Source organism: Mustela nivalis, assembly GCF_964662115.1.
Source record: "Mustela nivalis genome assembly, chromosome: 14".
NCBI classification, from domain to species: domain Eukaryota; kingdom Metazoa; phylum Chordata; class Mammalia; order Carnivora; family Mustelidae; genus Mustela; species Mustela nivalis.
In genome coordinates, this window is record NC_139033.1 from 45,141,469 (window position 1) to 45,164,767 (window position 23,299).

At 39.6% G+C, this 23,299-nt stretch overlaps 1 protein-coding gene across 4 annotated transcripts in view; it reads left to right on the forward strand.

Annotated features, from left to right (window-relative positions):
* SMAD2 (SMAD family member 2) overlaps positions 1–20,389 on the forward strand; it is an 82,465-nt gene extending 62,076 nt beyond the window's left edge. For 3 of the 4 annotated variants that reach the window (XM_082700174.1, XM_082700172.1, XM_082700175.1), the window contains 5 exons: positions 3,314–3,367; positions 4,682–4,894; positions 7,798–7,935; positions 8,116–8,260; positions 11,957–20,389. In XM_082700174.1, the coding sequence (XP_082556300.1) occupies positions 3,314–3,367; positions 4,682–4,894; positions 7,798–7,935; positions 8,116–8,260; positions 11,957–12,080 (674 nt within the window). In that variant the 3' untranslated portion in view covers positions 12,081–20,389. The remainder of the gene's footprint in view (positions 1–3,313; positions 3,368–4,681; positions 4,895–7,797; positions 7,936–8,115; positions 8,261–11,956) is intronic. The other variant, XM_082700173.1, reaches the window with a different exon arrangement.
* The last annotated feature ends 2,910 nt before the right edge of the window (positions 20,390–23,299 follow it).

The window sequence follows — 23,299 nt, forward strand, 5'->3', positions numbered from 1 at the left end:
TTCTGGAAAAGGGAAAACTATAGACATGATGTAAAGATCTGTGATATCCAGGGATCAGAGAGGAGGAAGAGATGGATAGAGAGAGTTTTTGTCAAAGCCCATAGAATGTACAATACCAAGAATGAACCGTCATATTAACTATGGGCTTTGGGTGATAATGACGTGTCAATATCCGTTCCTTGACAGCAACAAATGAACCCTTGCAGTGCTAGGTACTCATTGCAAGGGAGACTGTACATGTATGTGTACGTGGCTGTCTGGGAGCTCTTGGTACATTTTGCTCATTTTGCTGTGAACCTAGAAACTGCTCTAAAAAGTAATGTCTGATTTAAAAAATTAATGTCACCTTGAAAGCTGTATCAAAAGAAACGAAAAACTTGGGGAAATGTTTGCAAATGAATGACCAGTCTAATAGATTTCAAAATTGAAGACCACTTACAAGTTAAGAAGAAAAAGAAAATAAGTCAAAGAAAAATGGACAAAAAGTATATGAGTGTACTATTTACAACAACAACAAAAAATTTTAAAAATGTAATCTCTTTCACCCTTTCAGTCAAATAGGCAAATGTCAAAAGGTAGTGACACAGGGTAAAGAAACTCTAGCTCATAAATTCTGGGTTGGGACTAAGCATTTTGGGGAGGTACTTTGGCACTTATAAAAACTTAATACACATATCTTTTGATCTAAAGTTTCCTTTTGAAAAACTTATCCTACAACTCTATGCAAACTTGTATACAAAGATATACAAGGATTCTTCTAAATGTTTTAGCTGCCAAGACTACTAGTAACCACTGCCTAAGTACTGAGAGTATTTATTACTTCTTATAACTGGAAGTTGCAGACTTTAGTAGCAGCATGAATATATGAGTAACTAATAGATTAATTTATCAATTAATTTGCCTCTTTACAAAATTTCTAATAAATTGTTCAACTTCTTAAAACTTTATGTATGATTATAATGAACCATTCTTCTAAATCTGTAATTCTAACTGGTCACTTTGATAAGTGATAAGCATTTAGGAGAGGAATCAGTAGTTAAGAGATATGAATAATTGGGCAGTTTCCTCCATTTCTTGTAGCTTTGTTTATTTTATATCTGCTTCAGGAAATGGTGAGTTTTAGTTCATTGTTCTAAATATATTTTGACCTTTCTTAGTAGGACCTGTTGGAATTGCCAACAGATTTTTCAAACAGGAACAAAAAAAGAGCTTAATTTTCTTATGGAAGTTTGTTCTGATTATCACCTGTTCTCTAGTTTTGATTCATCTGTTTATCTGGGGGTGTCACCTGCTATTTTATGTTGCGGTTGTCACAGTGTGGGAGGTCAGGGGTCCAACCTGTCTTAGCCTACAGCTTGCTATGATATTTGAGGTGTGGGAGCTGTAGGTCATGCTTTTTTATATAACTTTCTGAAAAATGTATAGGAAAAATGATCAGAAAACAAAATGTATTCTGTAATTACATTAATTAACAACATTCACAACATATGTGTCTTAAAATTTAATTACATGGAATTGACTGAAGTAGTCTCTGAATAATTCCATTGTTTTCTGTCTGCGTTTGTGGTACTGCTTATTTTATGTACTTCTGCCTTCTCCCCTTATTTTCTTGATTAAGTTTAACCTGTTTACCTAAAACTGGAAGAAATGGATAATTTTCTAAGAAAATATTATTTACCAAAACTGACTACAGAAGATAGAGCTATCTTAGCAGTGAACTTTCATAGAAGAAATAGAGAAATGTCCTAGGGTAAACCCTAGAAAATTATTAACTGCAAACAATTTCACACAGTAATTCCACCAAACTATTAAAAAATGCTTTATTACAGTGCCATTTAAGCTATCATAGAACATAAAAAAGACGTAAAGCTTCTAGATTGTCTTCCTCAGGCAATGTAACATTGCACTTATAGGGTGAATCTGTAGACGAGTATTGTTTGAGATCTTTTTTTTTTTTTTTTTTTTTTTGAGGATTTTGTTTATTTATTGGAGAGAGCGTGAGCAGGGGGAGGGGCAGAGGGAGAAGCAGACTCTCTCCTGAGTAGGGAGCCCAGCCCAATCCAGGTCTTCTTCCCAAGTCGGTGAGATCATCCCCTGAGCCAAAAGCAGACGCTTAATCCACTGAGCCACCCAGCTACCCCCGGGTGAGATTATTGATGCAAAAATGCTAAATAAGAAATTTTATCTCTCATCTCTAAATCCGTGTCCTACTTAATGGTAAAATACTAGAAGTATCTCCCTAAAGTTAAGAGTAGATCAAGAATATCTAGCTGTCATGACTGTTTTATCCAAGTGTGAGACCCCAAGGTTTTTTTAATTCTGTTTAATCAAAATTATGAAGAGTCATAAGACAGATGACCAAATATTTACAACCCATAACATAAAAAGACTAATAGCCCAGTACATAAATAGCCTATTAGAAATCAGGGAGAGGAGTGATCCCCATCATTATAGAAATGTGAGCACAAGAAGAAACTGTTCACACAAAGGCAGTACAGTACAAAGAAGTATAAAACTGCTTGCTCCATGTCATTTATAAGCGAAGTACAGATCAAAACTATACTTGGGAAATCCTGTTTTCAGTGATGAGTGCTAACACATGAGCTAACACCATTCATCCTTATAACACCACTTGCTACTGGGAGTGTAAACTGGTACAACCTATAGACGACAGTTGGGGCAAAATCTATCAAAATCATGGTGGTATAGCTCTTGGACCTGGCGTTTTCTCTGAGAGAACAATATGATTGGAAGTATGCAAAATGTGCAAGATTACTCATTGCAGTCTTGGTTCTTAAAGCAGAAGATTGCAAATAGTCTGAGTACCTACCAATATAGGATCATTATACAGCTTTTGTGGCTAGTAGAGAGAGGGAGAGAGTCATAAGGACACATCAGCATTCCTCAGTCAGTAAGTAGTATAAAAGCAAAGTTCAGTACTGTTACCATTTGTATATAAAAAGCAAGGTGGGGAGCACAGAACAATATATTTGCTTGTGAGGTTCACAGATTATTTCTGGAAGAGTACACAAAGAACTGGCAACACTGGGTGCCTTTGGGATGGAGAACTGGGTGGCTAGAAGCCAGGGCTGTTTATATTCTTCTGTACCTTTTATATACTGAAGCCTTCAAAATTAAATTCCCATATAACACTTGTGTATTTTGAATTCTAAGGGGATAAACTTATCTGTATTATCTATGATCATTAAATTACAACCAGATGCATCCTAATTTTATTTATTTATTTATTATTTGGTCAAAAGTTCTAGAAATGCTTGCGTATCTATTATAAGATTGAATCCTTTTGTTTCAGGATCTCCAGCAGAACTATCTCCTACTACTCTTTCCCCCGTTAATCATAGTTTGGGTAAGTTGCAAATAATACCCTCTGCCCCTGACACTGTTTTACACTATGTCAGTAAATTGTATGTCTTCACTGGTAATTATTTTTCATGTATATGAGAAATAGATCCTAACGAATAATGAAATGATTATTTCAATTCATGCTTTTTAAAAATGATAATTTGCCTTAATACTACTAAAACTGTTTTCTACTGGCACATATGAGCATAAAAACCTAATAAGTCTATTCATGGAAATTATATTCTTTATGGAAAGTTTAATGACCTATTATGGCTAGATTTAAATAGGTATGTTTATTTCAGGATATATTTTGTGACAGCAGTTATTAATATGAGGTGTATATCCATATATATGTATGTATGTATATATACACGCATGAACCTATGTCTAACGGTACGGGGGGTGTGTGTGTATGCGTTGTGTAGTTAAATCTTGGCCTTCAGTTTACCTCGGTATTTCACAATGTCTCTTCAGTTTCTACACATGACGAATTCAGTCTACAAAATTTTTTTTTTTATGATATTCCTTGTGTCTTCTTTTAAAGATTTTATTTATTTGAGAGAGAGAGCATACACAAGCGGTGGGAGGGGCAGAGGGAGTAGCAGACTCCCCTCTGAGAAGGCAGATGCTTAACCACTGAGCCACCCAGGTGCCCCTCCTCACGTCTTCTAATTAAAATTATAGAAGTTAAATCCATGGGTTCCTAGTTTTCCCATAAAATATGTAAATTCTTTTGAGTCCATATTCTGTTTTAACTTGCATGCTTTTTGTGTTTTATTACTTTCTGTTCCTTGTGTGTGCGTGGGTTTTCTCTTTTTGTAACTAGGGTAACTCATGGAGGATCGCCTGTCAAAATAGACAATGTCAGAAATATTTTGTATTTTGTATCCTGTTATTATGATAGATTTTTTTCTTCTTGTGGCTTTTGACTCCATCCTTGCTCCAGCTTTATTCCATTTTATTCTACCCCAAAATTAGTGTTATTATACAAGTTGATTTACTTTGCCTGCAATGATTTTATATTCAAACATGAACTTGAATAAAACTACTGGTAGAACATGACCCATCATAAAGTCTGAGAAAGATGTTTGAAGATTAGATGACTTCAGGAGATGGGGGAAATTTGAGACACTGAAAATCTGGTATGATCTAATGGAAACTGGAATTTGTAGTGTAGATGTTAAGTCAGCTTCCTGAGCGGTAGCCAGTGGAAGCCGGCCTAGGGCATGTGCAGATAGCTGCTGATACTCGATCTCTTCTTGGCTTGAACTGTTCACACAACATTTCTTGCTTTTATGGGTTTGGTTTTTTTCCCCAGATTTGCAGCCAGTTACTTACTCAGAACCTGCATTTTGGTGTTCAATAGCCTATTATGAATTAAACCAGAGGGTTGGCGAGACCTTCCACGCATCACAGCCCTCACTCACTGTCGACGGTTTCACAGATCCATCCAATTCAGAGAGGTTCTGCCTAGGGTTGCTCTCCAACGTCAACCGAAACGCGACTGTAGAAATGACAAGAAGACATATAGGTACGTGTTTTTCCCTTGTGTGAGGATCCACTGCTATGTACTCATAGTGGGGCCGCCGCGTGGCTTACTGTGTCTGGAGCTTGTGTGCAGCTGCTTGCCTTGTCTGGCCGCGTCCGACCTGCATGCCCTTGACTTTGGCTTCTCCTCTATTGGGCACCCTTGATACTGGGCAGTCCGTCAGTAAATTGGCATTAAAATTACGTTGCGGAGTCTCTGCCAGTCCTAAGATTGTCATGTTCAGATTTCAGAATTTTAATTTTAACAAATCATGACTTTTTTCAGTTTGTTGACGTCTCCGAGGATTCCCCCTTTCAGGAGTTCATATATTAAGTAATGAAATCTGCTCACCCTTACCTAAAGGAAGAGATTTTCTTTTTTTTTTTTTTTTTTTAAATTTTATTTATTTATTTGACAGAGAGAAATCACAAGTAGATGGAGAGGCAGGCAGAGAGAGAGAGAGAGAGGGAAGCAGGCTCCCTGCCGAGCAGAGAGCCCGATGCGGGACTCGATCCCAGGACCCTGAGATCATGACCTGAGCCGAATGCAGCGGCTTAACCCACTGAGCCACCCAGGCGCCCAAGGAAGAGATTTTCAACAAAAACTGTTCTTTAATACCTAGTTCAGAACATAATTCAGAGGATCTCAAAATGTAGTAGTCCCAATATCCTTTTAGCACGTTTATGAGGTCAAAACTCTTTTCATAATGCTACTAAGATCCTGTTTTCTTTTTTTACTCTTGTTCACTTGTGAATGTACAGTGAAACATTCCAGAAACTACAAGGCATATGATTTTGCAGGCAACTAACTACATGTAGGATCTGATGAAAATCCAACCTTCTTCCATGAAGCAAGACAGTAGAGAGAGTTGCAAAAACGTGAAGCATTGCTATTCTCACTAATTTTGGGGGGGGTGGGGGAACTGTTATTTTTCATAACGATGTTATTTTTCATAACGATGTTATTTATGTGAATTCGTAATGGCTTTATTATTTAGATTTCTAAATGAACTGGTATACTTTTTTGAATCTCCGTTTTAATACCGAACGTGTTAAGTTTCCATAGGTGGTAGTCCACATTAATAGTGACTCTTTGGGGTGTCCAGTATTTTTTTGGCAATGAGGTAAGGAAAAAAAAGAATTGGAGTGCCACGAATATAACTGAACATAGTTCTCATTACTGTAAAGGAACTTCTTTTAGCAATGGTTTGCTTCTGTTTCTGATGAATTAACCATCACTTCTTGTGAGAAACGCTGGTCACTGAACAGGCGTGATTCTGCGCAGTGCTGTGATTTGGCTCTGTGTGGAATTTCTCAGGTCTTGCTTGGTGTGTAAATTTTGTATAATTGTAGATGTCTTGGGGATAACGAGGGCTTCCGAATACCTGACCCTTAACTAAAGCAGTTCTTTTTCTGCCTGTGTTTTAATTAGGGTTCTGCAAACAGATAACAGGAGGTTTTCTCTACTATACATACTTCTCTCCACAATCTTAGATTGCTCTTATTCTTGGATTGTCTTTAGCGCCCAAAGCGAGAATCATCCCAGTAGACCAATGAGCCACCTCTTGGATTGTCATTTTACTTTGGATTTCTAACTTATCGGGTGGTTTTGATCAGAGACTATAGCCTGGGAAATCTCTCCTTTTGGGATTTAATCTTTTCCTGATGGTCAGGTACACGTTTGGTAGCTTTACCACATTCTGTGGTTGTGAGAGCAGGGTGTCAGTTCTGTGTTTATGTGTTAAAGCTGGGCTTTAGGTGGTTGTGTCACAGAACATGTTACCACACACCTAACCAGCCTGAAACTACACACATTTGTGAGGCCACAGTCGCTGCAGGTCAGGAGTCCAGGAAAGGGTTAGGAGTATCCACCGAGTCTCAGAATGGGAGACCGTGGTGTTGACTGGGCCGTGTTCTTGTCTGGAGCTTGAGGTCCCCTTCTGAGCTCACATGATTGTTGCAGAGTCCACTTCCCTGAAGTTGTATCCGCGAGGTCCTCTTTTCCTATAGACGGTCACCTCGGAGCTGCTTTCAGCAGCTAGAGGCCACCAGCATTCCTTCCCCATGGACCCACTGTCTTCACAATGAGGCACAGAGAATCTCTGCTATGGAACCCTATCTCTCACATTTCGAAACCACGATCACCAGGGACAGCCCAGTCCTTTCTAAGGGATATCACCTGATTAAGTCAGGCCCACCAAAAGAGAATCTCCTTTCCTTGAGGTCAGCTGATTGGAGATCTTAATTACATTTGAAAAACTCCCTTAACAGCAGCACCTCGATTCATGCCTGACTGAATAATAGAGATGTATACACACCAGGGGTGAGAACCTTTGGTGCTGTCTAGATCGCTGCCTTTCACAGTTGGCTTGTTAAAATCTCCCAGCATATTTTTTCCTTCCCTAGTTCTGCTTATCTGTTTAGGGATTTGGTTGTCAGCTTCATATGTAATTTTAAAAAGGGCAAATGACTCTAATTTCTTGATTTTTTTTTCCTTTTTTCTTAACTTTAGTGTGGTTGTTAAGGAAATACTATTTATTATAGTGAAGGCTTATTTATCTGAAGCGTTAGTTCCTTTAAAATTACCTCAATTTCTTTTACTTATTTTAAAATAATATGTAATTTGTATGAAATTCTTTATTTTACTAGCCATGTATTTTTCTACATTGCCTCAATACTTTTGATAAGCATGTCTTATTTTTTGAAGTCAGTAAGATAATGTTAAAAAAAATACTTGGAAAAATACAGTGTGGTATGTTTCGAAGTTAGGCTTCAGAAAAGCATCGCTGTGGAAGGGGTTATCAAAATAGCTTCCATCATTTTAGTACTCATCCAAGAAGACTCTTCCAAAGTTATGCTAAAAACAGGAAATGTTATAAAACTAATCCCATGTGTATTTTGTTTTAGGAAGAGGAGTGCGCTTATATTACATCGGTGGAGAAGTTTTTGCCGAGTGCCTAAGTGATAGTGCAATCTTCGTGCAGAGCCCCAACTGTAATCAGAGATACGGCTGGCACCCTGCAACTGTGTGTAAAATCCCACCAGGTATGCTGCACCAGTGTCAGTCAGCCTATCCCATCGACTTGCTGAGCTGCCATAGTTATTGTTAATTCTGGGACTCGGAGGAGAATTTGCACGCTTGTTTTTTAAGATCTGTAGCCCTTTTGAAATTATTGTCTTACAATGATACTCGTTTTACACAGTTTTTACTTTTTTCAATCATAGGCTGTAATCTGAAGATCTTCAACAACCAGGAATTTGCTGCTCTTCTGGCTCAGTCCGTTAATCAGGGTTTTGAAGCCGTGTATCAGCTAACTAGAATGTGCACCATAAGAATGAGTTTTGTGAAAGGGTGGGGAGCGGAATACCGGTATGAAATACATATTCAGCTCTTAAATTTCCACAATGTAATTCTTCTTTCTTCAGTTCTTTGCATCTCCTAGAGTTCCCATGTATCGATTTTCCTTAAGGTTATGCAGTCAGCTGAGCACATGCCAAGTAACAAAAGGGCTTTGGAGGTCTGGGCATTCACAAGTTCTCCAAATGCCTGTGCTGGCATTATAGAAGACAGATTGAAAACCTGGTTGGATGCTGGCAGAAGTGTGATCAGGGTGGCAGATGCCATTAAAAGAGTATATTTGAAGGCGTCTGTCCGTTCACTCAAGGAGAAACATTTTCACTGGGGCTCTTGGAAGGCTTCTGGTAGAAGGGTCACCTGCTTTAGGTTCCGAAAGATGCATGGCATTTGAGGTAGGCAGGAGTGGTTGGGAAACTACTGTCTTGACCCTAGAATGCAGTTTGGTTTGACTGGAGTACAGAAGGTCAAGAGGAGTATGGCTGGACGGCTGAGTTGAGACCAGCTGAATGTAAGGTTAAGAGGTAGCTAGAAGGGCATACTTGTTCCGTGTCAGGCCGGCCCTGGGCAGTGTTTTCCGTGTGGTATGTTAAATGGTTCAAACTAATACTTATTTGGAAGTAGACTTAGAAAAGATTTGATAATTTGCCCAAGGACACTTTGTAGAAAAGATTTGATAATTTGCCCAAGGACACTTTGTGAGTGGTAGAGTTGGGACTTGAAGAAAGCTCTTCTTGACTCTTAACACCCTCTCCAAGGATAGTAGTAACAATTACATAATTGAGTTCTACAGAAGCTAATTTGTCATCAGGGGATAAGATAGACCAGGTTCTTGCCAAACTAAACAGTGCATGGGATTCCACATCAGAAAGGGAAGACTTCCTTAGCATCTTTAAGGTTAGAACTATAAGTAAAATACTTAATCCTTCTGCGGCTCATACTGCTACTCTCTGAGTGCCTGACTCTGAAGATACTCATACAGCATAGCAGTAGTATTTCTCTTTCTCTGGCAGTTTGGGCCCTTCAAAATAAATTTCATATCATTTGGACTTAATTCTCTATCTTCAACAAATTTTAGGAGGTGTATGCCTCTTGAGAGAGTGAAACTTGAGCTCTTCTGGTTGAATACTTCTATAAAAATATATATTGTTTTACATATTTATATCCTAGAATGAAGACTTGTCATTATTTTGTCCCAGTTATATTAGTAGAATAATTCATTTAATCATTTCCCTTTTGAGATGTGATGCCTTTAAAGGCTTTTTGCCTTGGACTTGAGTTGATACTAAAAATTAGATTCAAATGGTACCATCTGATAACCAGGCATTTAGGTCACACTTTTTTTTCTTCACGAGATGAGAATATTACAGGACCTGGTAGTAGAAATTTCATGCAACTAAACATGAACTGCAGATTGCGGGGGGAACTCCATGTCTGTTGGTGGCTCTCCTACCAAGGACAGTTGTAATTGGTGGAGAGAGGTGCTGCCCTCTGTGCACTGTGGACTCTGCCATTCTTCAGCCCAGAGAGAACTTAAAACCTGTGATTATGAGAAGCAGTAACATACAGTATGTTTTTATTGGTATAGAGTTAGAGACACATCTACTTAAGTTAATAAACTAGTTGCCTTTGACACTTACAGATCTGAATAACGCCAGGTACTTCTGTATCTGTGAACTCTAGTGGTTGCCAGGAACCTTTTGTCCTTAATGACACTGGAGCTGAGGAGGTAGAGCCAATGGCTAGATTTCTAAAACTATTTTTTCATTTTCTGTAAGACCAGCACGTTTGCCAGTATAAAGATCGGAAAGCATAGTAAATAGGAAATACAGATGTGCAAAGAATTTATATATAAGTGAGAAAAATATCTGAGTTAAGTGAATTGGTATTGGAGTAAATAGGGAATAAATAATGTCTTGGGTACATTTCTGTGGCCACATAAGAAGAGTGACAGCCTTCTGAAACCTACTCCCCCGTTCAATGGCCGGGATCAAGAATTATCCCAGAAGGTTCAGCTAATTAGTAATAAATGATCTGATTGAAAACAAACTAAGAAGCATGCAGAATTCAGCAAATGGGAGAATCAGAATTAAAAGAGATCTTGGCAAAAGCCCGCAGAAGGCCTGATCTGAGGGAGAGCTAGAAGGCAGGAGGAACTTTCTCTGAGGAACAACAGGAAGAACAGAGGGGAAGATTGAGAAAGGGCAATCTTGCCTCTGCCTCCTGGATAACGTGAGTTAACTTGTCACGTGTGCCAGTGCAGTTTTAAGCTGCATAAACCAAAGTATGCTATTAAATCAAAACAAGATAGTGGGTTTATGTGGGTCAGATTTGAGACTGTGGTATTATGTTCTCTGTGTCATGGTTTAGGAACAATCGCATAAAGCATGTCTCTGCGTATGTCTCAGACCCTGAGGCACAGATTCAAACGCAAGGAGTTTATTCAGGAAATGGAGGAAGCCCTGGTAAGGAAGGAGGAAGTAGGGAAGTGAGGTAGGGGAGGGAAGGCAGCCAAAACCATTATTAAGCCATATGCCAAGTCGGGTGGGTCATTAGAGCTATTCCCATAGGAAAATGTGGGAAACAGTAACGAACATAGAGAATTCTCCCACCCAGAAGGAAAGGAAACTGGCATTTAAATGGCAGTTCCCGTGTCATTGGTTGAGGGCTGCTCCCGGGGAGGTGAATTTCCTAACACTTGTAGTCTGCTGCACACATGACTGGAGCAGGGGAGCTCTCCGGCACAGAAAGTCAGATACACGCCGTTGGAAATTGGCTAGAGAACACTGGAAACTTCGAAGAGTATAGTGGGGCACTGACACCATCTGCTATAGGAAACCACATCCTCTGAAATACAGTTTTAAATTTTATTGAGCATGTGTCACTTGGAGATGAAGAGTTGATAATGGCCTTTTGTCGTGTTTGAAGGGCTGTCACACTGAAGAACCAAGCAGACTCACCAACTTATTGTATATAATAAATAAGACAGAACTCAGATCAGTACATGCAAGTGACAGGATGTCATTGAACAATTTGTAGTCCCCACAGTCCCATCATGTCAAAATACCAGAGGTGTTTCTTATCACAAGCCTGCCGATGTTCCTAATGGGGATGTTGCTCATTGACTTAGTCAGGGAAAGCCGAACTCCCTTCGGAGTTCTCAACATTCTGTGAGAAGCTTTGGTCAGAATTCTGTTTTGTTTCGGTATGCTTGAAATTTGAACCCTGTTCCATTTATTTAGACTTGACTTGGTATTTGAGTATCATCTGCTCTGTGGTTGATTAATAAATTAGGATGACGTGTCTTTGGTTTGCTTGGGACGGTCCTGGTTTGCGTCTCTTGTCCTGGCCTGGTTATTACTAGTGACTCTCTTCACTCTTAAAGGTGCCTCAATTTGGATGGTAAGTAGTCAGGTCACCCTTCTAATTTTAATTTGAGGAGAAAAGAATATTTTTGTTAATCTCTTTAGAAGCAAAAAAGTGTATATATATGTGTATATATATATATATCTTATTAGAAGTATTTTGTTAGACTTTGAGGATTAAATAGTTTTCAAAGTACTAGCTATCCTGACTTAATACTTGCTCAAAAGAATGTAGGTTTTCATATATACAACCTTTTAATTTATCTAAATTCTTAATGCATGTTGCTAAACACCGCCATGTTGTTCTTTTAATTTCATAATTCTTTTCTTGTATTCTTTTGAATAGAAGGCAGACGGTAACGAGCACTCCTTGCTGGATTGAGCTTCATCTGAATGGACCTCTACAGTGGTTGGACAAAGTATTAACTCAGATGGGATCTCCTTCAGTGCGTTGCTCGAGCATGTCATAAGGCTTCGTCACCACTCAAGTCCCATCAAAAGACTCAGTGTACCAACTCTTCTGTCATAGTATTTGTGTGTGGTCCCCATGGACTGTTCACTGTCCAAAAATTCAAGAGAGAAAACAGCACTTGAGGTCTCACCCATTAAAGCACCTTGTGGAATCGGTTTCCTATATTCGAATATTAGATGGGAAAATTAGTGTCTAGAAATACCCTCCCATATAGGAGAAAGAGAAGATTTTAAAGACTTAACTGATGTCTCGTTGGGCATAAAACCGAGTGTCCCACAGGTTTGTTAATACCAGTAGTAGCTCTGTGTACAGGTAATGTGTCATGATCCAGCATCACAGTACTGTGCTGTTCATATACACGTTTAGTTTGCATAAATTAGGTGTGTGTGTGCTGCTTCTTGAATTAGGCAAGCCTTTATAAAGTTACAGTACCTAATCTGTTATTCCCACTTCTCCGTTATTTTTGTGTGTCTTTTTTAATATATAATATATATCAAGATTTTCAAATTATCATTTAGAAGCAGATTTCCCTTGTAGAAAAACTAATTTTTCTGCCTTTTACCAAAAATAAACCCTTGGGGGAAGAAAAGTGGATTAACTTTTGAAATCCTTGACCTTAATGTGTTCAGTGGGTCTTAAACATTCATTTTGTGTTATTTACTGCTAAATCTCACTATACGGAAACTGCAGAAAATCTTTCCAGACCTCTCTTCCATTCCCACTTTTGCCCTGATACCAAAACCATGTAGCATGACATCCATCACTAGTAATGGTGGCTCCAATACTGCCAGCACCAGTTAGTTCTGGAGCACAGTACAAGTTCATATGGATAAGTTCCTTTGTCTTAAAACAGATTTCCGTGGATAGTAATAGACTCGTGTAACCAAGCAGTCTGCTGATTTATCCTGACACCTCATCAAAACAAATGGCAGTAGATTCATTTTCAGGGATATGCTACAATGACTTCAGTATATTTATCCTTTTTTTAAAGCCGGTCTATAGATAAAAACACTCTTTTTTAAAAGCTCTTTTAAAATATTTCAATAGCAGACCTAGTGCTCTCTGAGTTCGTTACCAGGTTGTATTATGAAATGGACCTTTTGTAAATGTAATTGCTTCTGCAAAATACCTACAAAAGTGATGCTGAGGTATGATCAGCAGATAAGGGCCATCTGTTTTTTAAAGTATGTTGTATTAAATTTGTAAAAATCTGTTATTTTACATAATTATGAATTCAGAATTTTAAACATTGGGGGAGAAGCTGTTTAGCGAGTTTTTTAGCTTATAATTACCTACAGTCTGGGGTCTTCTGAACTACTCCTAAATGTGTGGTTGATATTACAACCAAGGACATTTTAGGCTGTGTGGCCAGAGGAGATTCCAGAAGCTACGCTATGTTGGTAGTCCGTTCTGGTAGTCTGTTCGGTGGCAGATAATCTTTAGATGGAATGTTGACTCTGCAGTTTAAACAGTTCTCGTTTGCATCTCTTTACAAGAGGGAAATTGCCACTCCTGACCCCCTACTAGTACATTTTCAGATTTTTGGAGACACTTTTGGTACTTGTTCTTTGAAACCATATTCAGCTGTCTCTACCGGTATCATTTTCAATACTCTCAGCATTTGATTGTTTTCTACTGGGTATTCCCCCATTTTCCTGTATTTGTGTGTACATGTATGTGTTCATACGGACTCAATTTTTTATTCTTTCAGCAAGTAGTTAACTGTTCACCTGTTACGTGTGCCGGGAACTTTCTTTGCTTTGGGTAAAGGTGAACAAGTCAGATCCGGTCCCGGCCATGGCTGAGACATCAGTTACTCTAACCCTTAATTAACTCATTTGTCTATGAAGGAGGTAAACAGGGGACTGTGGTAGAGCATAGCAGGGAAGGCTTTTCTAAGGAAGTGGTGCTTGAACTGACATCGACATGAGAAGGGAGCAGGCCATGGGGAGAGCCCAGGAGACTGGCATTCTTGGCAAGGAGAAAGGCATCAAATGCCAGGGTTCATTGTGAAGGCAGCTCATCATTAGGTATTAATGCTTGCCCAGAAGTCTCTTCACAGATCCAAACTTGGGGACCAGAAGGGTTCTTTAATTTATAATAGTTGATATAGTGGCCTTACTTGATAGACAGCTTCCCTTGTCCCAGGTATGACCACTGTCAGGCTGGCTGGAGAGAGCCAGTGCAGCCTCTGCCCTTTGAAAGGTTTTAGCTTCCTTGAGAGCTTGCGGTGATGTCAGGGAACAGTTCTGAGGGCAGAGAACAGGTTTGAAAGAGGCAGGAGGGCCTGGCGATGAGTCTTGGATGGAGGTGTTCCGTGGAACCGTTTCCAATGACCGCGTTCCAGCTGTGATTCTGTCTCCAGCTGTGTCGGGGCTCTTCCTTACAATAGTCAACTGGGTCTCGGCTCTTTGGCAATGCCTGTTACACTGAGCGCCTAACACCCATCGAGCCATGGACTCCACTGGTGTTCAGTAATCTTACATGCTTTTTTAGAAGATGCTATTGCTTGAATTCTGTTTTGTCTACCGTGGCTTAAATCTTGTTGATTTTTTCCCCCCCTTTATTGGGGTTGTTTTCATTCTTCTGAATGATAAGTTCTCAATGTTGAATTTTGTCTCTGTTTAAATGAGCAACATTATTTAGAACTGCCCCTCCACAGGGCTGGTAACTTTCTCGGTCTCACGTGAAAACTGAGTGAACGCGTTTTCCATTACATTCCTAAGATGGATGGTGATTTGCAGTCAAGTCCATCCAGAGCCACCGTAGGGAATTGGAGGCTGGTGACGTCCCCATTGACGTCCCCAATCAAAGTGGCAGCTTTGTTTCCATCCTGTAATGGAGTTCTGTATAGATTTCTTTTTAAAAAAGAGTTTTACAGCTTTAAAAAAAAATTTAAAAAAACTTTGAAAAGTTTGTGTAAGCACTGTTTAGGATTAAGATACATGAGTGGACTTCGGCCTACCTTTGGAAACAAGTCTGCTTGTGTTCTTTTCTCCTACTTCAGGGAACCTTCCTGATGAGGTTCAAACTACACCAGTTACACTAATTATACATTATGTCAGCCATTCATTCAGTCAACATTTATTGATGTCTGCCCTTTACCCAGCCACGGTGCTAGGTGCTGAGTAATAAAAAGATGGCTAGGATTTAGTCCTGGCCCTCAAGCTGTGGGTTTACGCCTCTCTCAGGACCTGCCACTTTGCCAGAAGGAAATCTCCCTAATTTTTCTTGACAGCTAAATATTCTTATTCAATACTCTTATTCTGTATTCTAATTACGTAATTGCAAATTATTTAATATCTAGCATTTTTCTTAACCTTAAACCAGATCAGCTTTGCTTGATTCATCTGCCTTTAAACTTAACGAATTTTCTCCTTTGTCAAAGTTATTTTAATTTCAATTTATTTGTGCCTTTTAGGTCGGTTTCAATCAAGACTAAGACTTTGAAGGTGAAAAACAATCAGTCTGGTCTCTTGCTAATTGAAATCAAGTAAAAGATTATACGTGCTCAGTTGGTTTCTCTACCTCTTCCAAAAGCTGTCCAAATATACCTTTAAGATCTTTCTGTCTTTTTTTTTTTTTTTTAATAATTAAACACTTGGAGCATTTATTCAGAACTCAGTACTCAACTAGTCTGGTTGATGGTGAATGATAAAGTAACACAGATGTTTACCTTACTCAAAATCTGTCTTTCTGATCAGTTACTTTAGTAGGTGCATATTAGAACTACACAGACTGTGCCCTTCCACACCATCTCCCCGTATCTCTTGAGATAACTAAGTAGTCTGTGGCCATAAGCTACACGTGATCTTTTCTCTTACTTTGATCTAACTCCTCAATGTTGCGACATGGCAAATTATTGCCCAGCTCCTTTGCTTCATGAGCTTTGCTAAATTCTTGATACTCCTCAACTGAATTGTATTCTCCCCCCAACCCCCAACAGAATGTACCTCTTGTGGTCTTGCTGGTCGCCCTCTTCTTTGCCAACCATGTTTTATCTGCAGACATCAGAATGTTTCCCTCCAATGATCTTTATGGAAGACCAAAAAGGACGGTGCTTTTCCTACCCAGGGTCCTAATTTCTTCACCGGGAAGACTCATGTTGTTCCTACTTGGTCCGTCATTTCACATCTTACAAATGGCTCAGAACTTCTCTCCAGTTAAATGTCTTTGTGACGGACAAATAGCATGAATTCTATTTCAAGTTATGTTTAGGATTAGGAACTTCTCCAGCAGTTGCAGCCAGTGATTTTCTTATAATACTAGCCCATTTCCACCATGGAGCATTTTGGATTGTATTTAGTACAATCAAGAGTAACAATGGTGGTTTATGGTCTCTAGAGGTAGTCAGAACCCTACTGTTGACTTCCTTTAATATCTTCTTTTCAAGTTCTCACAAACATTTTATCTCTTCAGACTACCTTTTATGAGTGGGGACTGCGGGACAAATCATCTCTTGGAGTGGAATTCCTGTGTTTGGAGCCTCAAACAGGAAATGTCAGCTATGCTAGATGTAGACCGCTTCATAATAGCCTTTATGATAAGAACTTGTCTAATGTGTTCATGTAATTTCTTGAGTAGGAACTGTTTTTTCTTGGATATTTTAGGTAACTTTATATATAGCATAACTGCCTTAAATCTTTTTAGTAGGAAATAAATTATATAACGTGTATGTATGGATTTATGTATATATACACACTCCTCGAGATACCTGAACAGTGGGGGTCATTTATCTGCTCACATTTTAACACCGTTGAATGAATCTGTTGTTTTAATCTCAGATCTCTGTAAAAGTTCCCTAATTGGCTTACAGACATTTTTCCTTTCAGATCTTAAGGGTAATTTATTTATTCAGCCAAGTCGTGATTTGGTGGTTCAGTTAGAATGCCATTTTTAGACAGCTTGATAATTAAGAATCATAACTGGAACTCATGAGCATCAGAACTGCAGTAGACACCCATTCATTAAATCATTATCTAGCCAGTGGTCTCTGGAAGGTACTAGTTTAGGATTTTTTTTTTTCAATGCTAGATTGCCTCTCCCCATTCTTTTCCTCTTGGTTAAAGATTGCTAAGCTGCTTAAGATACCGTGGGAAGTAGCACCACCAAGTCAAGTTCTCGTGTAGTTATGGGCAGCCGAAGGTGGTTCAGACCTAACTTTCTTGGCTGTGCTCAATAGAAATGGATTTCCCAAAGTTCTCTGGGTCCTCTCTGATTCACAGAGGATCTGACCAGAGTGTGTTAGCCCAAGTTAACTTCAGTATTGATTGGTTTCCTGCTGTGAGATCCATAATAGACCCCAAATTTCAGCCACTGGTTGAAATATAAGGACCCTTGGAAGAAGAATGCCGCTGCTGATGGCAGTGAGAAGGATCCATGCATGCCAGACAAAGGACTTTTAGATTTCTCTTCGGAACAGTTCCTGGAAAGTGATGTTCTCCTACCCTCCAAAAGAAAGAGAGAGAAAAAAAAAAAAAAAAGCTCTTAGTTGCTCCGGAATTTTCAGTTTGCTCTTTTGGGTGAGGGGTTAGGCATTTACTTTCAATTTCTAATTAATGATGATAATTTATTGAACCATGAAATCCATAATATATTGATAAAAGGATGAAAGTGAAGTTTTAGAATTCTAAAAATACTTCATTATGTATTTTCTATCTCACATTCCACTTTTCTTTCTCTCTGTGGCTTTAAAGCTTTTGGCTATTTTACACTGTTAGTCACTAGATAGCTTGCCATATTTCTGGTTCTATATTAAGTTCTACCCTTTACAATGCCGTAGCAGAAAGTTGATTCTTAGCATCTGTCTGTAGGGATAAAAGTCTTACTAAAGTCTCTTCTCCCAAAGAGCTTTTCCTTTTTTTTTTCAGTAAGTCCCTTGAGAAGTATGTTTGTCAATCTCATTATTCACATTCTTGGATTGTTCAAACAAAAAAATACATTGGTAAATAAGAGTAGGGAGCTTCTCCGGTGAATATATGTATTGGCTTTAAGAATGTAGTCATTTGTTGGTTCGTGTAACTAATAAACATACAGATTAGTGAAAATTGGGGGAAATAATCACATGTAGCAAGTAGGTAACCTGCATGGGTATGATTTTTTTTTTTCCCCTCCAAATCCTATTCAGTGGCAAAACGCAGAACCCAAATTGGTCCCTTTTTAGACCAACTTTACCTCAGGCTTCATTTTGCTTTTCTGACCCTGACCGTTAAGGCATAAACATTTGTATCTTTTTATTAGTGATAGTGAAGCTGTGACACCAGCGTTTTTTGTTTTTATACAAGAGGGCAAAACCAGCAGAACTAAAGAGTACGATGAAAGCAGTGCTGAACTAGATCACAGCGTTGTAGGCAAAATAAAAATGTTCATATCTGAGAATACTCTGCCATCTCTTTCCAAGGCCAGACCTTCTGGCAGAATGCTGTTAGAAGTAACAATTCAGGGCCTTTGTAATCTGAGGGGAGTATCTCCGGTTGGCAGTCTCTTCAATATATGAAGCAAGAATGTGGGAAATACTTGGCAGAGAGTGTTTTCACCTAAAAAAGAAGATGAAAAGACATATAAAACTGCATTATTGGGCACCTGGGTGGCCCAGTTGATTAATCAACTGCCTTCGGCTCAGGTCATGATCCTGGAGTCCCAGGATCGAGCCCCACATTGGGCTCCCTGCTTGGTGGGGAGTCTGCTGCTCCCTCTGAGCCTCCTCCCTCTCATGCTCACACTCTCTCTCATTCTCTCACAATTAAATAAAATCTTAAAAAAAAAAATTCATTTAGCTCTGAAAATCTCAAAAAAGATTCAGTGAAATACTGTATAACTGGGACAAAACCAGAAGGACCTTTAGAGGACTTGTCTGAAAACAAGTTTCAAGAATGATCGTTTATATACACTGATCACTAATTTGCTTAGGGTACTACCGACTATTAAAATCGATACCATTAAATAAGGTATGTGTGGACTTCCTAGGAGCTAGCCATTAGCAAGTGTCCTCAAAAATGTTTTTGAGCTGATGCCCTCATAGGTAGCTTTCTGCTCTTGAAAATTCTTATCTTTTCTCCTCGTGATCCTAAGGGAAGAGTTAGTGGTGTGCTCAGGGTGACCCGACGGCCCCCAGAGGCCTTGTTCTGAGGCATTCCCTAGCTCCAGGACTTGACGTTTCAAACCAGGAGAAGTCCTGGGCACACCGGGAGGAGGGGGTCACCCTAGGTGTTCTTGTGACTGACCCTTACTCCCTGAAACGCTGTAATCATTGCCGTTACATTCACAGTCTTTGGGCTGCCAACATTTGGGATACTTGGTTAGGTGTCCTCCAGTCCCTTCTTGCTGTGGGTGGAATGTGAGATTCGTAACCGGCAAGACCCAGCACGGTGGTGAGACGAACACTTAGGAATCCAGGGAAGATAACTGGGGGGGGGGGGGGGGGGGTAATGAAACAGAGAAGACACAACTAGATAGCAAAGTTCTTCAGAACCTGTGTGTATGGAAGTACAAATCCTGTCTTGATGGGGTTCAAGCTGATCTGAAGTTTACCTTTTAAGCAGTAAGAGAAAACTGTGGTATTGTGGATTTCTTTTCGCTTGAGGGAAAACCCGGCCTTTGATGCTCTGTCCTCTGCTACATTCCCCAGACTGTCCTGCTCAGGAAGCCAGAATGTAGTGTTTATTCTCAGCGAATGTTCTATTGAGGCAACCGAATGCATCAGCCAATGGCAGGTGGAGGCATTGGGTGTCCTGATCCAGACTGAGCTGTGCCCTCAGTGTGGCTGACCCCCGACCCCTCAGGTGCTTACCAGCTAGAACACCAACCCCGGGAGGTGAGATTTTTCTAATACAGCATTAATTTTGTAATGCAACATGCCGGATGCAGAGCCTGTTGTCGTTTGCCTGTGGTGGTCCTCAGAGGCTGCATCCTCTGTGCACTGTGACGTAGACGGTAGATGCGTTCTTTGTCAGCTTTAATCCTATGATTGTCAGAAGTACGACGTGGTTCCACATTTTTTTTTCCTTTTTTTAAAATGATGAGCTGAGGCTTTATTGCAGCTGGTTTTCAAGTTAAAATTGTGAAATACTGATTTCCTTCCCCCGCCCACACCAAATATTTTAGTCTATTTAAAGTACAAAAAAAAAATAGTTCTACTTAAGAGAAAACATTGCTTAAATGTCCTGTGATTTCTGGTCAATTTTTATATATATTTGTGTGTGTCTGTATGTGCTTTCACTTTTTACCTTGTTTGCTCTCTACCTGTGTTAACAGTACTTTCACCATTGAAAGGTGAACATTTTTCCTAGCATTAAAAAGAAAAAGCCATTTGAGTTGTTTACCATGTTATTATGGGACTAAGTTTTCATTGTTTTTAATTGATTTTAATTTAAACAGATCTTTTTTAAGAGGGGGTTCTATTTTGCTGTCCGTGCCCTAAATGATACGGAAACAAAGACATTATGTATTTCACGTCCTGGCAGTATGATGTGGTTAAGAGTTCATCTTTTTTAAGTTTTGTTTTATATAAAAAGTTACTCCCCTCCCCTGGCAGACGGATAGCACTGCTTAATATTACCCCCACAACACACACACACACACACACACACACACACATATGCCTACCCCGCATGCTGGTAAGTTACACGTTTTAGTCTGTTTCAGAGCCTGCTTATCCCAAATTAATGGTCTCTGGTACACATCATCTGTGCTGCAAACAAAAACATACTAGAAGGTGAAATTCACATTTACTCTCCAAATAGACTGTTAGCAAACAAAACAAAACAAACTTTTTTTAAGATTCCATTGAAAAACCTCAAGTAAGGCACAGCTTACTCATAATTAGTTATTATTGTCATGAAGTAATTGAAAACTCTAAAATAACTTTTTATATCAGCCTGTTCCTTTGTGCCTTGTAAGAGCTCAGCTCCTGGGATGAATCAGTACTTTTCTGGTTAGCAGAGTGCTTTCTTCAAAGCACTGAAAACAGACACACTTTAGGATGCAAAACAAGGGGCCTCAGAAGCTGAACTCCATGCCCCTGCTTGGTCTCGAACGGCCCTGGGACTGGCATGGCTTCAGCAACCATGGTGCGTTGGTAGAAACTTATGTAAACAAATGCAACTTAATTGCCACCCCATAGAACTCTATGAACAGTCTAGAAGGAACCTTCCAGCATTGACTGCAGCATCCCTGCACTTGACAGATGGCTGGAAGAGATCCTCTCCCACTGTCACCTCACCCTGGGAACATGCCTGCTCATTAACCTGTTAGTGACGCTGGTTTTCTGCCCTGGGAGATTCTCATCTAGAACCAGTGTCCATAATTGTACATGGTCATCAAGGGGCTGAAGGCTAGGAGACAAGTATGTGGTATGTTTGGGTCTTTATCCCCATTCGGCAAACCCTTTCTTCCCCCTTGCTTCAAAACAGATTGAAAGCCCTTTGGTTTGGAAGCAGGTCTGTTACCATCATTCTGGCGTGGTCATATTAAGCACCTGATATGTCCAAGGTGAAGGCCATGTTCATTTGCTCCTCAAGAGCCTATTTGCAGCATGCAGCTGTCCAGCTTCCTTGTTAACAAACTCCTCCTTTCCATCAAAATGTAAAGATGAGCCCAAAGTGGAAATTTAAAGTTCACAACTGTAGGAATCCGAAAGAAATCAAAGGCATACCTAAAAGCTATTTTCTGCCATGATGAATAGATAGGGAAGGTTTGTAGAAATGGCTTAACTAGCGGTTATTTTGTAAAAAAAAGCAAATGTCATGCTGGTTTGCACAGAGGAGGACAATTACATTTTTTAAAATCAACCACATTGCTAGAAGGCAAGAACATTGAATCACGTATGGGTAACAAGTTCAGGGATAAGCCACAACAGACTAAGCCTGCCTTGCAGAAGCTCTAATCCACAGAACGTGGTCCTGTGCTTGGCGGCAAGCTATGTGACCTTACAATTGTTTATGGAGTAAATGGGGTGTGAGATAGGGACTGACCACCGTTTTACCTTCTGTCTTCAGTAGTTTTGTCGGCTGCCTCTGCACCTACCTTATTGCTAAGACGTAGAAGATTGCTTGAAAGTGTTTCAAGTAGTTTAGGAAAGATGATCCCCGAGAAAGGAGAAGTTGGTTTTCTCCTTTTGAATAATGGGCAGTAAGAGGATGGACAAAATACCATTGAAGCAAGGCATTCAAGAATGCATTGAACGTGGATGGATGGAGAGGACTCGGGAAGCTGTCCAAAATTAGGTATTGGAGCCACACTTGCACGGTCAACACCACCGAGCTACTGCCATGTACGGTGAGCAGACAATGGACCACCACAAGCTAGGTAGATGCTAGCCCACACCTACTGATAGAGCCTGGGTCTCCAGGAGGTAAAAACCAGAGGAAGCTGTGCAGTACCTTGAGTTTCATCATTGACAATGAGATTGTGCCACCTTGCAAGGAGTCTGGAGCAAAGGATAGGAGAGTCCCAGCCATGGCCACAGCCAAGGAGGGGCTGCTCATTGGGTGTGGGGAGTTGAAACACATACATGTGTATGTGTGTGTATTGACTGAAACAATTTTCCGGTCACTTTGAACTGGAGATTATTAATCTAGAGAACGCTTCGGGATTTTATGCAGGATTTTGTGTATATGTAGATTTTTCTGACGATAAGTAGCAAACATCAGAGGCCTTACCCACTGCCTGACTGATACTCCATTGAGACCATGTATCTTGAACTTCAGCTTAGAACTGACTCAGTTTTTAAATCTTGACCAAGTTTTATTCATGAGATACCTTACCTCTAAACCATTCTTGATCCCACTTTTATGCCATATAAAGATTTTCATGCCAATAATGACCCCCTTCGCAGTGACAAGCTTTTATGTTTGGGCTGCAGCAGGAAAAAGTAAGATTTAAACGACCCTAGCTTAACGTCTGGAATAAAAAGCATTCTAGGTTGCCATTTTATATTGAAAATATTTCTATCTTGAAAAAAACCAGATTTGTTGTCTTTGTTTTACCCAAGAACCACAAGCTACATCATTCCAACTTTTAAATCAAGATCTTGAATAATAGTGTGTGGTAGCACCACATTTTAGAAACATCTTTAGTCAATCACAAACACATTTTCTAAGGAATTGAATTTTATAGAGATAATTGAATGCTTTCATCTGTAACAGAATTAGTGGCCTGCAAACTGCTCTGGTTTCTTCCTGTGCTCTGAAGTTGTCAAAGGGGACTTTTCCACTGCAG